Source organism: Rattus norvegicus, chromosome 16 (assembly GCF_021556685.1).
Source record: "Rattus norvegicus strain SHRSP/BbbUtx chromosome 16, alternate assembly SHRSP_T2T, whole genome shotgun sequence".
NCBI lineage: Eukaryota > Metazoa > Chordata > Mammalia > Rodentia > Muridae > Rattus > Rattus norvegicus.
In genome coordinates, this window is record NC_141549.1 from 77,166,889 (window position 1) to 77,182,216 (window position 15,328).

At 41.0% G+C, this 15,328-nt stretch overlaps 2 protein-coding genes across 4 annotated transcripts in view; one reads left to right on the forward strand and one right to left on the reverse strand.

The window, feature by feature from the left end:
• The window catches only part of Erich1 (glutamate-rich 1), a gene marked incomplete at its 5' end in the record, with an annotated part of 52,793,804 nt that overhangs the window by 46,296,329 nt on the left and 6,482,147 nt on the right, over window positions 1-15,328 (forward strand).
• The window catches only part of Kat6a (lysine acetyltransferase 6A), an 81,367-nt gene that overhangs the window by 9,413 nt on the left and 56,626 nt on the right, over window positions 1-15,328 (reverse strand). For 3 of the 4 annotated variants that reach the window (XM_087588441.1, XM_087588440.1, NM_001100570.4), the window contains 7 exon segments: window positions 14,082-14,197; window positions 9,766-9,907; window positions 8,074-8,235; window positions 7,047-7,140; window positions 4,209-4,440; window positions 3,346-3,559; window positions 900-1,499 (listed from right to left, as the gene is read on the reverse strand). In XM_087588441.1, the coding sequence (XP_087444567.1) occupies window positions 900-1,499; window positions 3,346-3,559; window positions 4,209-4,440; window positions 7,047-7,140; window positions 8,074-8,235; window positions 9,766-9,907; window positions 14,082-14,197 (1,560 nt within the window). 4 annotated transcript variants of the gene reach the window in all.

Consider the following 15,328-nt stretch of genomic DNA (forward strand, 5'->3'; position numbering starts at 1 on the left):
GATCTATGCAGATGCTCTGCCCTACTGAGTAGCCACACATATCTTTAAGTATGATTTGCATGCGGTGCCTTTCCTCTTCTACAATATGGAAAGGGAAACAAAGTAACAGTGGCAGAGGAACCCAAGAGGGTCAAGGCCGACAACACAGTACAGTATTTAACTGATTCACACGTACTATATAATACCACCCACTAGCTGATGTGGTAAGTGCTTCCCTGCCTTTGTCCTACTCTCAAATACATTACCTCATTCTAGCTAATGAGGGATACAAACTACTTGACCTCACAACCTTCAAGGTCAGACCAAAGACAATCAAAGTCTGCAGAAGAGAACAACTAACTGTAACTTAGAGAGCTGGATGGGATCCTGAGCAGACAAACGCCAGTGAGGGAAACTAGAATCTGAATAAAGTACGGTCTCTACTAAAAATGTCTATGTTGAGCTGGGTGACACGTGTGCCTAATACAGGCACTGAGTCTGGAGCTTACGGGAACTTTCTGGGTTGTCTTTACCATAATGGTGTAAATCTAAAAACATTCTTAAAGGTCTTCCTTCGAACGTCCCTGCACTTTTTAAAAGCCCTGCTACAGAAAGGAATGGCCTCATGACCCTGGGTGAGAAAGCTGCCTCTCATGGCTAGAGTATGGCAGCCCGAATTCTGACCGGCCCGGACAATGCAGAACACAGCTTGGGACATGTCTGGCAAAGCGTGGTCAGTGCCACCATCCAGGAGCTTCCCTTCCTGAGGCTGTGGTTACCTGCTCTCAAGCGTCTACAGTTTCAGGTTTGTTTGTAAGACAGCACAGAGCCGTGGTGTTCTGCTGCAGACCTGCAGGGCAGAACAAACCCACATAACAAGTTAGCTATGGGAAGACAGGACACAAAGCTGCGTGCGTCACCTTTCTTTTCAGCGTGGGCTTTGTGAGCACTGGTGGTGAGTTTGACCGAGGACTTTCTGGCTCCTCCTCTTCCTCACTACTTTCGCTGAAGCCCCTAAAGACAGCCCTGTCACCATCGGTGTAGCAGCACGGAAGTCTGTCATTCCCTTCTGGCAATCGGCACTTCAGGGTCTCAGGGCTTTTCTTCAGCTGTCCTCGCCACAAATCCGCGCTCTCACTGAACCTGCCCTTGGGGATGTCTGGGTTCCCGTCTGCTTGTGCCTGAGGGGCTGCTGGCTGCTCTCCCACCTCAGTGTAACGCTCTCGGGAGGCTGCTGACTTCTCCTCGCATTCTCCATATTGCTCCTGAGAAGTGGATAACGTCTCACCCACAAGCATCTTAGAATCTTTATCACCAAAACGTTCCTGTGTCTTTCTGTTCTTCCTCCCACAGCGGCCCCTCCGAGGTGGCTGGCTATTTGCAGGAAGACTGTCCCGGACAAGGGCCTGTTTGCTCAGACGTGAAGAGCTGGCTAGTTCCTTGACTTCTGGTTTCTTTTCACTTTCTATTAAAGAGGAAGAATCCTGATCTTTGTTCTCCCGAGACACAGACTTTCCCACCTAATTAAGGAAAACCAAGCAAACAAAAACAACACTGATTTTCCAGCCTGTTTGGTTAAGATAAGAAAACAGAACTTTTGAAAGAAAATTAAGTATTTAGTAGTTATCATGACTACTTTCTCCTTTTTGGCCACTTAAAAATATATTTATACGTGATATTAGTTTAATTCTCACAACAATACAATGAAATATTATGATGCTATTCTGTAAATGAGGTAACCAGAGCCCCAAATCCAGAACTGACTCTATCTTGTGCTCATAACCACTATGAAATGTAGCCTTTGATATCAAAGTAAGTGTCTGTGGTTTTATGGATGGCAGATGAGATTATAAATTGAAAAACAAGGAAGAACAGACTATAACGGTTCTCAACCTTCCTAATGCTGCAACCCTTAATACAGTTCCTCATGTTGTGGTGACCCCAACCATAAATTGTTTTGACTGCTACTTCATAACTGTGACTGCTACCGTTATGAACCATAATGTAAACATCTGTGTTTTCTTTTTTTTTTTTTTTGTTCTTTTTTTTTTTTTTCGGAGCTGGGGACCGAACCCAGGGCCTTGTGCTCTACCACTGAGCTAAATCCCCAGCCCCAACATCTGTGTTTTCTGATGGCCTTAGAAGACCCCTCTGAAAGAGTCGTGACTACAGGTTGAAAACTGCTGGGCCATAGGAACATATGCCAGAAGAAGTAGGCATTCAAGAAATATGGGAAATTTTAAAATGTTTTTGAATATTTAAATTAAAATATAATAAAGTAGGTGATTTTCCCCCTCTCAACTATCAGAGAAGGACATAAAGAATGAAAGTAGCACTTTAAAAAATGTCAAAGGAGAGCTCAAACAAGTTATGCATCACCTGAAGAAAAATAGTGGAAATCATGATACAGTGTGAGACAGCCATCACTAACGACACTTTGAAGGCATCTAACTATGCATTCAGTAAGATTTCCAGTGTTCCAGTGCAAAGAGATGTATGTTATAATAGCTCTTTAATGCTCTATATTAAGGAAAATGCACTTTAACATTCATTTTAACAGCTGTCATATAGAAACGCAATTCAGACTTTTTAATTACTATATACTTAACATGTAGCTCTTGCTGGTAAATATTAATTGCAATTAATACACTATCAGAAATCTAATAGTTTCCTAATGGTCGAAACCTTAAAGTACAAATGTAAATAAAAGCAACATTCCTGGAATTTCTATCATTAAAATAAACTCTGAAATTCTAGTGTGAGTATGTATGTGTACATGTCTGTATATGTGCAAGTCTGTACAAATACGCACACATATATGTGTGCATGTGCAAAAGGAGAGAAGACAACTGTGGGTATCCATCCTTTCTAAGGAACGCCATCTTCCTTTTTATGTAAATAAGTGGATGTGTGTGCACCACATGCTTGCAATGTCTGAAGAGTCCAGAAGAGGGTGCTGAAGCCCTTAGACTGAAGGTACAGATAGCTGAGTGCTGTTATGAGTACCATGGGAACTGAACCTGGGTCCTCTACAAAAGCAGAAAATGCTCTAGATCACTGAGACATCTCTCCTGCCCCTCTAACTTATTCTGACAGACAGGGTCTCTCTGTAATTTGAGACTCCCCAAGGCTGGCCAGTTAGCTTCAGGGTTTCCCTCATCTCCACATACCCAGCACTGGAATTACAAGTGTGGGACACTGTGTCCAGCTTCCTAAAATGAGCTCCAAGGATAAAACAAGGTATTCTAGTTTAAATATTTTCAACAACTAAGCCTGTATCTCCCTGTCCTCTAGTAAAGATATTTTGTTGGCAAGAGATCATAATATATTTACAAATATTCATAAAAGCCATAAAGACTAGCATACCCTTTCCCTGGTCTCTAACTCTCTTTCTTGGCCTTGGGGCTCTTCTTTCTCTCCGTCATCAGCCTCCTCATCCTCCTCCTCTGAGACGACAGAGTTGGAGACTATGACTGGAGTCCAGCGTAAGCATTCTGGATCTACATCGACAGGTCGAAGATTCAGCTGGAGCTTCGCCATGTGATCCTGGATAAGTTTTTCCCGGCGGATAATCACAAATCTACAACCAGAGAAAAGTTTATAGCAATCAACGATGTACAAGAGACACAATGATGAACAGGGAGACACAACCCAAAGAACCTGAAGAGGAGAGCTTCAAAAGTAGCTGATGAGAAAGACGGGCCAGGCAACTGTCCACACACGAGCTGGTTGACAAAGGTGAGTAGGCCACAGCCCACCATGAGGAGGCTGGCTGTCCTGTCCCTCACTGCCTCACACCCCAGCAATGCGGTCGCTCTCTCATCCCTGCTCACCTGAGCTCCTTTCCTAGTCTTTATTTACTCAGCTCCATTGCTTTCTTCCTTGTGACCTTTCCTGACCATTCTAAGCAAAAGTAGATTCTGTCCTTCCTTTTAACATGAATTTTACTTAATGACAATGGTTTCAGAGCTGTTACTTCACATTAGAAGGGAAGAAGCTTCGTGGAAAATAAACTAGAAGATAAACAATTCGGTGGCTTAGGTGCAGACTTCAGAATGTAGACAAACAAAGCCTGCGTGTGACAATCTGGCTGCACAGATCCTGCTTGAGAGCTCACCGCATATATCTGGAGACTGACACCTAACTTCACCGTCACCTTTCCTGTGACCCCTCAGCTACCTTGTCCACACGATCACATGTGCACAGCACACAGAGGGTGTGACACTCACTGGTCACTTCGGAAGTCCAGCATCCGTAGGTGGTGGAGTGTGGAAGTAATGTCTTGCGGGCAGACTCCAGTCAGCTTACTCAGCTTCTTAATGCTGATCTGTTTGTCATTCTGGTGATAAAGGCACTCCAAGATTACACTTTTCCAATAAGCCATGTAGGAAAGACGACCTAGATCTGATAGTGGTTTCTCAGGAGAGCCTGCTTGGCCTTCACGCTTTGATAACAAATAACCTAGGGAAACCCAAGTTACAAATGTATCAGAGATTTTAATAATAATATTTCTTTACACAACCAGTCAAAGTTCCTTCAATATTCCTTTCAAAGACAAATTCCTTCAAAGATGGAGACTGAACTTGTAAAACTACTTCAAAATAATTCATAGGGAAGATTATGCTTATTTATTGAATATTAAGCTAATAATGTCTTGTCTATAGTCAAAATGTCACCTTGTTAAAATATTCAGACTTCCAAAAACAAAATAAAGGTTTCAATCAACAAGCTGCATTAGTAAGATTAAAGTAATATATATTTTTTTTTTAATTTCCAGAGGGGACTGAAAAAAAAAATCTTCCTTTTATTTTTACCACTAGAGGGCGATGTCTATCTGTTACCCAAGTATGCCTTGGCCATGTAGAATCCTACTAGGATTATGGACTGTGGCTCCTGCCGCCTCCAGCCTTGCTATGAGGGTTTGCAGTTAGTCCTTCTATAACCTTTTGGCTATGTTTGGTGGATTATCTCTGGGTCGCCTGCTCTTTCTTTTTTTGAAGGCAAACAGAAAAAGGAAGTGGAGGAGGGAGGATAAGTAACAGAGAAGATTGTGGGTCCTCCTGGGAGGGGCTGGCGCTTACTTCTCGCTGCCCCCTATCTTGGGAAGCGAGAGTGTGCCATGAGGACCATGCTATGGTATTCTCCTCTAGTTTAGTGCAAAGTTTCAAGAACTGGAAATAAAGAGAAGGGACAAAAGTTTTTGAGAAAAATCATAGAAAATACAAACAGTAGAAAAGAAATAGCTTTTATCATTCAGGAATATTTAAAATCAGTCTAAGAATACTAATCTGGAAAAATACACTATACTAGAAAAGGTTAAGATACAGTTACCATACATGCCTCAAAAATATTAACACTAATATACTATTTCCTTAACTTTGTTCACTTTTGTGAGATAAGGTCTTTCTTCTGCAGCTAGGTGTAGCCCCTGGGGGATCAGATTCGCCTAGGTGTTGTGATTAGAGGTCTGTAATACCTATGACCAGCCCCATATACACAAGTCACTCAACATGGTCAGAAGCAAGTTAAAGAAACGCAAATGGCTCATATGAGAATTAAGTTTCTCGGGACTAGAATCAAAGCTCTTATATTTGGCCAGACATAGTAGCACATGCCTTTAACTCCAGTATTAGGGAGCCAGAGGCAGGCATTTCTTTGTGAGTTCCAAGCCGCCTGGGATTCATAGTAGAAATAAATTAAATAAATAAATAAATAAATAAATAAATAAATAAATAAATAGCATCTCTAGTGTGATCCATTATTTCTGCATGGGCTCTTTTCAATGTTTCTTCAGACTATCACTGTGATGGTTTGTATATGCTAGGCCCAAGAAGTGGCACTTTTAGAGGGTGTGGTCCTGTCAGAGTAGGTATGTCACTGTGGGTGTGGGCTTTGATAACAACCTAGAGAAACCCAAGTTACGAATGTATCAGAATCTTAATAATAACAACAATATTTTTTTATACAACCAATCAAAGTACTATCATCAATATTCCTTTCAAAGACAAATTCCTTCAAAGATGGAGACCCTAGCCAGTATCTGCTAGCAGCCTTCAGATGAAGATGTAGAACTCTCAGCTCCTCCTAAGCCATGCCTGCCTGGATGCTGCTACCTAACTTGATGATAATGGACTGAACCTCCAGCCCCAATTAAATGTTTTTATAAGAGTTGCCTTGGTTATGATGTCTCTTCACAGCAGTAAAACCAAAACTAAGACAATCACTGTGGAATAGGATGCATGTTTCAGCATTTCCCCTCTAGAACTGTTAGCATTCACTTTCTAACTTGGATGAAGTCATTTCCTGTAATATCTATTTCCTAGGACATTGTAAAGCTGTGTTATATTTTTTTAAAATTAGGTAGAACTCAGATAATGGGACAATGCAAACAGGGTGTTCTTCTCTATGGACACCACTAAGTAGCTAACCAGCATTCCCAATGTGCTAGCACTCAGTTATGTCACTGCACATAACTAAGTAAGTTCTATTGGAAATCAGCAGTGCACATTAAAGACACTACCATAATATGTGTGTGTGTGTGTGTACATGTGCGTGTGCGTGTGTGCGTGTGTGCGTGTGTGTGCGTGTGCACACACGCGCATAGCATGCATGTGGAGATCAGAAGACAACTTATAAAGGGGGTGGTTCTCTTCTTCCACCATGTGAGCTACAAGTATCAAGCTCAAGTCATCTGGCTTGGTAGCAAGTCCCTTGGCCCACTGAAACATCCTGCTGCCCCCATCAAACTATATTTGATATTAGTTATTAAAAGATATTTTGTGCTAAATCAAAAGAAAAAGGACCATGGCTATAAGTGTAAGAAGCTTACACAACAGTATGAAGATTTGGAGAGAGAGCTCAATGGGTAAAGATGTTTGCTGCCAAGCTGATGACCTGAGTTCACTGTGCGGTATGCAGTCCCACATGCACACTGTGGGACATAATAAATTTAAAAGGGGGATGGGCAGGATACAAAGAAATACAAGAAATCTACAAATCTTTAAATATACACATCTAAAAATTCCACCCGAGGATATAATGAGAAAATATGTTAATCCAATCCTTACTGAAATCGATGAGAAACCTGCCGTAGCCCTTACGTTGGTATTGGGGAAGAATCATTATACAGGAGACATTGTATTTCTGTTGGCAGTGCTTTTCCTAGTGGAGAACACAGAAGCCAAGTTTTAGAACAACAGATTGGTTAAGCCGAATAGCAGTGCTAGTCATTAATAAACAAACACTATCAGCCAAAAGCAGTCATGGTCCTTTGGGAAGAGCAATGCACATAAAGAGAAGGCCACTTGGGAAGGCAGGACAATGCTCATCACTACCACAGATGCACAGCAACCACCCCAGGAGGATAATAACACAAACACAACAATTCCGTCTAACTACCTCTGCTAAAAACCAAGGGCTGCTGCCCAAGGTCAGCAAAGGAGCCTGAGCTCTCGGTGGTTGGCAGCCCTGTGCCGGTACAGCATTCTAGCCAGCTCCTGCACTGCTCCAGAGCAAGGGACCATGGATCTTTATCACCTGACTCTACACAAAATATCCCAAATGTGGGCACAAAAACATCTTCATAAAGTAGCTGATACATTTTCAATCCTATTTAACTAGGAAAGTCATCTAAAGACCTCTTCCAAAGCTTAAGTCTTCCCAGCAATCTGTTTTGTAAACTTAAAAACTTTTACCACGGACTTGCTCTAAGTACCACTTTCATACATTCTGTCTGGAAACTACACTTCTGTGCCTAAAACTCCAGTTAGAGAGGGTTTCTGTTGATAAAGAACTTGGGAGGCAATGGCAGTGTTTATCTCACGAGCTCTCCCTGCAATCATCACGGGACTAGAGGTTGTTCTACAGCTTTTCCTCTTGGGTATTACCACAGTTCTTCCTCCTAGGAGGATAGTCTGCTGAATGTTACCAGGCATCTTCTAACGGTTGCTAAGTGTCTGAATGTTGCTTCTATTTCCTTTCTGAAAAGGCCAAAAGGTATCTACAAGGGTTTACATGTTGTATCCCCTCCTGAGAACTAGTACACTGTCCCAGACTTCTACAAGAATTCAAGCAACTTTAAACTGACACACTTACTTTAGAAAAGTAGCCAACAAGGTGGCAGCCCTTGACATCATTCTGTGTTAAAACATAGAAGAGAAATGGCTCCACGTCATAATAGAGTGTTTTGTGGTCAAGAAACAACTTTGCCAAGAGACACAGATTTTGACAATAAATGGTACTCACATTCCCATCAACCTGAAGGAAAAAAACAAACAAGACCAAACGGTGGTCAGGAAAATGTTCTTTGGTTCTAGAGTCACACATCAACTACACATCACTAGGTACCTTAGTCTAGCCTGGAGACTACCCTTTGAGATGACAGTCTGATGTGCTTGCTGTTCTAAGGTGACGGAATGCATTGTAGAAGACTCTAAGCCTCATCGAGCCTGAACAGATAGAGGGAGGAGAGAACCTAGGTCTGAAATGGCTATTTTGGTTTCCTAAAGAACTAATTTCCAGGATACTGCAGTTGACAAGCTTCACTGTAAAAAGCATTTCATTTAACAAAAGATCTAAGTGTAAGCTCTTCTGAAATTTACTTACTAGGTAATATGTTAAGACTGATATCCCAGAAGCAGCCTGCCTACCATGATTAGGCACAGCCACAGGCAGAATTACAGAGTGTTAATGAGTGCCACTCAGGAGTGCAGGGCAGTGTCTTAGGTAAGCACCTGGCAAGGGACACTCAAGGTGGCCAAGATCAGGAGCACTGTCATCTGTCCATCCTGACATCCCTTCGTCTTAGGCTGAAGTTTGCTCTTTTGTGAAAAGGCTTTTGGGTCTCCATAAGAGTTATCCCAAGACACAGCCACACAAAACTGCACTCCTAGATGATCCACCTCAATACGGCTTCTTATAGAATACATATCTACTAACATGGAAAGGTCAAGGAGCACTGTGCTGTTGGGCATTCTTAACCAAAATAGATATAATTCACCTGACACGTCCAACTCCCAAGTGAAGTGTTCCCTTCCATTGATGACTTAAACTGTCATCCAGGAAAGGAGACTGAGGAGACCCAGATCATCTGAAAACCTATCACTACATTAAATAACAGGACCCAACATACATGTACTCAATGTGGATCAAGAAGTTAAAGACGACTGTTAATGAGAACACAGAATCACACTCATGTAACACATGTCATCACTGTATCATCCTATTGTGACTCACTAATGATACTAAACACACATCTGTAATGTACTCTGTGAATAATACAAACACTTTATCACTGTGGTTTTGGTTTTGGTTTCCCCTGAGATTGTAACTCAGGTTGGCCTGGAACTCACTGTGTAGCCCAGGCTGGCCTCAACTTCATGGCAATCTTCCTGCCTTGGCCTTCTGAGATTATCGGCACAAGCCAATATCCCTGGTTTACAAATCCTTTCTAAAGGCTGTATCTCCCAGATTCTAAGATCTATTTTTATCACATCCTTGTATGATGTAAAAACTGACTGGCATTTTGTCAAGTGGGATCTTAAAATGTTTAATTAGCAGTATCTTTCCCTTGTGATATAAAACAGTTAGATACATTAGGACTGACGTTTTGAGTCAATGAAATCCGAGTATTTACTGTAAGCTGGGCTCGGTCCCATCTGGACTGCCCTAACTCTGCTTCTCATAGCCATGAGTTCTCTGACTTGGTAGTGAGTGAACAACAGATGTAGCACAGAGAGCACTGGGTTTGAAATGGTCAGGAAGACAGGTACTGGACAGCTACCTTACCTCAAAGACAGAAATATTATTCTTTCGGTAAATCTCATTGGCGGGAGGATGGAACCAACCACATTTCTTCATGTGCTGCTGGAGAATAGTTCTACTTTTCATATATTTTAGACAGAACTCACAAAGATACAATTTAGGCAGCCTGCAAATGATAATTAAAATAGGGCTTTATATTTAAATCTTCAAATTCTCATGACTCTTAACTTTTCTGTGTCTTACTCCCACCCAGGTTAAAGAGTAGGAAGAACAAGGGCTGGGAAGATAGTTCAGTGGTTAGAGGCGGCTGTTGCTAAGCTTGACCACTTGAGCTTGACTCCCCAGACAGACATGGTAAATGGGGAGAAATGACTCCCACAAGTTGTCCTCTGACTTCTATGTGTGCCACCCCTAAATTAAAAATAATTAACTTTAAAAAGGTGGTACGAGTGTAGCATTTTTTTTCCTACAAAAGTAGGCAGGGGACAAACTCTAGGTAGCACCCACCAACTGAACAGTAGCAGCAGGACAGAAGTGAGAAGCCAGGCCAGCTGGCTCAGTGGTTTTCAACAGACCTGACAAATCTCACAATGTCACCCCCTGGAGAATCTCCTATAACAGAATAAAGCTATAGATTCATAATTCCTTCCTTATTTCCTCATTCATGTCTTGATTTCAGGAAATAAGCTCTTGAATACTTACCAGGTGTCAGACTCTGTGGTAGAGACCTATACATGTTATGTAATGCTAGGCAAAATGGACATGAAAGTGTACACTGGAAAATCATACTTTGTGATTGCTTTTAAGTATGAAATTGTAACACTGAGTATGTTTGGGGAAGTTAAGCTATACTGTATACCACACCCTTTATGTTAGGCTATACTGTATACCACATCCTTTATGCCCTAAAGTTCTGTTTCCATCCTTCCCTGGTTTAAACAACAACAAAAACAAATAACATTGCATGAAGAAATCCTGTTAGTCAAAAGTTTGTTATTTTGGGTAGGGCATGGTGGTGTTTGTTCAATCCAAGCGCTACAGAGATATAGTAGGCAGATCTCTATGAGTTCAAGGCCAGCAAGGGCTAAAATACAAAATTATCATGCTGGGCTGGTAAGACAGCTGTACAATCTGGATGACTTGAGACAATCTTGGTGCTGTGGAGAATGATACTGGATAGTTAGCTCAGTGGTAAGCACTCACAAGTAACAAGTCACCCTGGGTTAGGTTCCTATCTTTAAAAATAAAAATAAAAGCACAAAAGCTAGGTGTGGTGGCGCACACCTTTACACCTAGCACTTGGGAGGCAGAGGCAGATAGATCTCTGAGTTCCAGGCCAGCCAAGTTTACATAGCAAGACCCTGTTTCATCAAACAAACCCACCAAAAACAAAGACTAAAAAAAAAAAAAATTGCAAAAAGGACAGAAAACCAAAACAAAACAAAGAACGAATTAAAAAATCGGGATGTAGTAGTTTATGTTTGCAATCAGTCATCCCAGTATTCCTATGGCAAGACAGAAGAACTGCCCAGAAACTTCTGGGTCAGCTAACCTGAAATACAGAGCCAGCAGCAGAAACGAGAGACCTTGCTTCAACAAGGTAGAAGACAAGGTCGAAAAGTTGTTTCTTGGTCTCCACATTTGTGCCATAGAGCACATAGGTATACAAGGGTACATGGGCACACACGCTCACATGCACAGACACGCATGCACACACACTCTCCGAACCCTCTTAAATTTATCTAAAGAGGCCAAGCAGGAACATCACAACTTAGCAACTTTGTTTGTAAAGTAAAAAGTGAAAAGAAAGGCCAGAGACATATCTATCCTATCAGGTATCTCGTAAATGAAGCATAAGTCAAGTTACAGATGCTACTGTAGTGTGTAATATGGCTGTTCGCTCCAGACAGGAAGTGAGCCCGCATCCTACTTCAGGCTCCTACAAACTAAACTGTCCTTAACATACTTGATGGACAGGTCTGCAAATGGAGGTAGAAAATCTCAGCGTTAGTCCAGAGACACTTAGTCAGTTGTAAAGCGCCACGGGTGACAGCTACCCATGCTATAGTTTACAGCAGTAATTTTTACTCTCTTTTCTTCCGTTTTACCTTATCACTGAACAGCTAAGGCATTAAAAACTGTTTGGTTTCTTCTTCAATAACTGACATCATGCACATCTGGTTCTAGCAGTACTCTCAGTCTGTTCCAAACCAAGACAGGAAGAGAATTAAAGGAAAGAATTTCTTGAGCTACTTTATTATATGGGAATCAGCCTCACTGAGAGCTGGAAATGACCTCACAGCAAAGAGGGTGCTCTGAAGCTAATCTCTGAGTGCTCTGAGTGGGGGCCCCCATGATGTTGATTTCTTTACTGGCCCCATCCATGTTCTGTAGTATAGCTTCCCTGGTGTTGCTTTACTTTGGTTCATCTGTTTGTGTGAACCAGGGAAAGATTACTTAATACACTGGGCATAGATAAATACTTAGGTTTTATGCAGCACACCTTAAAGCCAATCCTATGACCCCCGCTAAACCTTTTCTTTCAGGATTGTACAAAGTTTTTGTATGCTATGAGACTTGGAATTTGTTTTAAAGGTGTTTAGCAAGAAATTAATCTAGAAGCAATCTAGTAAAAAACAGTAAGAAGAGACCACCAACTTTATTAAGAATGGAGGTTTATTATGTGAAGAAGATATGATTTCTAGACAGGGCTGGGAAGTGAGAGTGCTTGTCATGCAAGACCAGGATGGAAGCTCAGGTCCAGAACCTACAGAGCTATCTGGTGGGACCAGTAGTCCACCTGTTACTTCAGCTAGCAACAGGGGATCCATGAGCAAGATGGCTGGTGAAGCTAGCTGGGTATGTGAGCTGGGTTTGATTGAGAATTCCTGTCTCAAAAGGGTGAGGTGAATTCATCATACAGTAGATTCCCTACATCAACCTTGGGTCTCTACATACATGTGTACCCATGCACACACAAAGGCACATATACCACAAACACTTATTTTTTAAAAGCCTAAGGTCTCTAGGCGTTTTACTCAAATTAAAAAGAACTCAGAAGTAAATCCACAGAACTCAATTGAGTAGATATATTTAATTTTTAAAAATGTACCTGCAAGAATAAAAACTAGGACAGAAAACAGCACCCATTAAACTGCTGGAGACTATTAAACTGGATAATTCTAATGGAGAACCAAAGAAATTACAATGAGTAAGGAATGTATCAGAAATGTCTGAAATTTGCCCTAGGAAGGTGACTGACTATACAGTTCCTTCACGGTCTCTTTCTAACTTTTATTTTATTTTCGGGAGTATTTTCTGCTGGTAATATTTACTTCTTCATTGAACCAGTGCCCCTCGCAAACAGCTCTAGCAACAATTTTATCAGAATACATGGCAAAAAATTCATGTATACTTTCAATGTCTTCTAAGACAAAAGCCCCTAACTACATTCTCATCTGACCTTTTGCAAGTACAAAAGCCGCCTCTCCCCAGCCACTCCTCCCTTTTGTAGAAGAGTCAAGGTGCATGTGGTTTCAATTTATCTGCACTACAATCACTGGACAGCTGACAGATTAATACGTGTGATAAGAACTTGCTTTAAAGTGGTGGTAACAGGAACCAAAGAGATGGCTTATTAGCAGGTAAAATAATCTTGACTTTAATGGCTAGGGCCCACATGGTGGAAGGAGAAAACTGATTCCCATGGTTTGTCCACTGACTCCTACAGATGTGGCGTGGCATACATATGCACATACAAATATTAATAAAAAATTTAAAAATAGTAACATTTATTTCTTTCTGACCATACAAGATCATAGCTATTCAAAACTCCAAAGTAATAAATTACCAGGTATCAGGGAACTGTAAAATTGCTGAATTTCCTGCCTTCCTTTTACATGCACACGTAACACACACAAATACACACAGACACACACACACAAATGGATCATACCTGAATATAATTTAATCTTTTCTTAATAAATTCAACCTAAGTGTTTTTACTCATGATACTCCCTTAAAGATAATACCACAGAGCATTAGTCAGTCAATGTAATATGGTCTATAGTTTTGCCAAGGTTTTTTTGTTTTGTTTTGGTTTTTGGTTTTTTTTTCCCGGAGCTGGGGACTGAACCCAGGGCCTTCGCTGAGCTAAATCCCCAACCCCTGGTCTATAGTTTTGAAATTGCTTTGGATGAGTATCAGACAAGGACACCTAAAGATAGCTAGAGAAGCAGCTATTAAAGCACACTGCTCACATGGGCACTTGAAAGCTTCTTCCTGCAAAGATGAGCTAGATGAAACCTTCTACTCTACAGTCTGACAGGATCCAAACATACCTTGAGTATTCTTGAGGATATGGAGAGGAATACCAGGTGTGGATTTCATACTTCCCAAACTCAATGACGGAGGGACAGCGGACTTGTGGATCAGGGGGCCCAGTTACTCCAACTTTCTATATAGTCAAGAAAAACATTACACACGTTAGCTAACTAAAAAATACTGACCTAACAACAAAAGTAACAAAACATTAATTAATAACATTAATGCCCTGAATCTAAATGTTGTTTTTGTGGACCTGTAAGAGAGCAATGAGAAGTCAAGTGCAAGCTAACCAATCTTAAAGAAAGTCGTACATTTAAACAGCTGGCTCACACCCAGTGCGAGCAAACCTCTTAGCCCTATAGAGTTGTTATTACTGAGCTCTCTGTTGACAGACTGGACATTTTCCTCAAATAAGCTTACTCCTTTAATGACTTTTATGAAATAAACTGTTGAGTTAAAGAGCAGGGGTTGAATACTCCTGCTGGCTAGCAATAAAACAGATGCCCTGTACTGACCATATAAGCACCACAGGAAACAAAGGTTTTCTGACTTGGAAGTAACATAAAAGGAAGGTGACAAAGCAAGTACCAAAAGGTCTTCTTCAATTTGTACCACATGTGATTTTAGTCATTAGGAGCTGTGCAGTTTGATGGAACAAAATCACACTGTTTTTTTTACACCGGCCAATCTTTTCCTATTTATAAATGATCTTGATGCTCCTCTTACTCCCGTAATAATCTGAAGAGCACTGTCAAGAAAAAATGGTGTCTGTAGCCTTGATGACTCGTTTTCTACCCTAGAGGTTCAAATCCAAGCTGCTCCTAAAACTCGGGCTTAACACACTTAATTCAAAGGCCATCTCATTTACTCTGCATACAACCAAGCAACAAATTCATATATGCATGTATGCGTTCATCACAGACATTTCACGAATATCAACTCACCTAAAAAGATGACAGAACCACAATTTAGGCTGCCCAGATAGAAGTATTAGTAATTCTTCATTTAAAAAAATCAAAATTATCTTTCAACATTTTTTTAAAACCACTGAGAGATTAAAAGTCCCCTCTTTCAAGTCCATACATACACATACAACAAAACTAAAAAGATAAAGACTCATATTCTAAGGTTTGTTGAAACTCATTAATAAGAAATTAACCTCTCAGCACCTCTGATTGGCAATTCCCTCCTTCCCTTTCCTAATCATTCCCTTTCCTCAAAGGCCAAGGGGCTCATCTCAGATTTCACCCTGGAATACAGC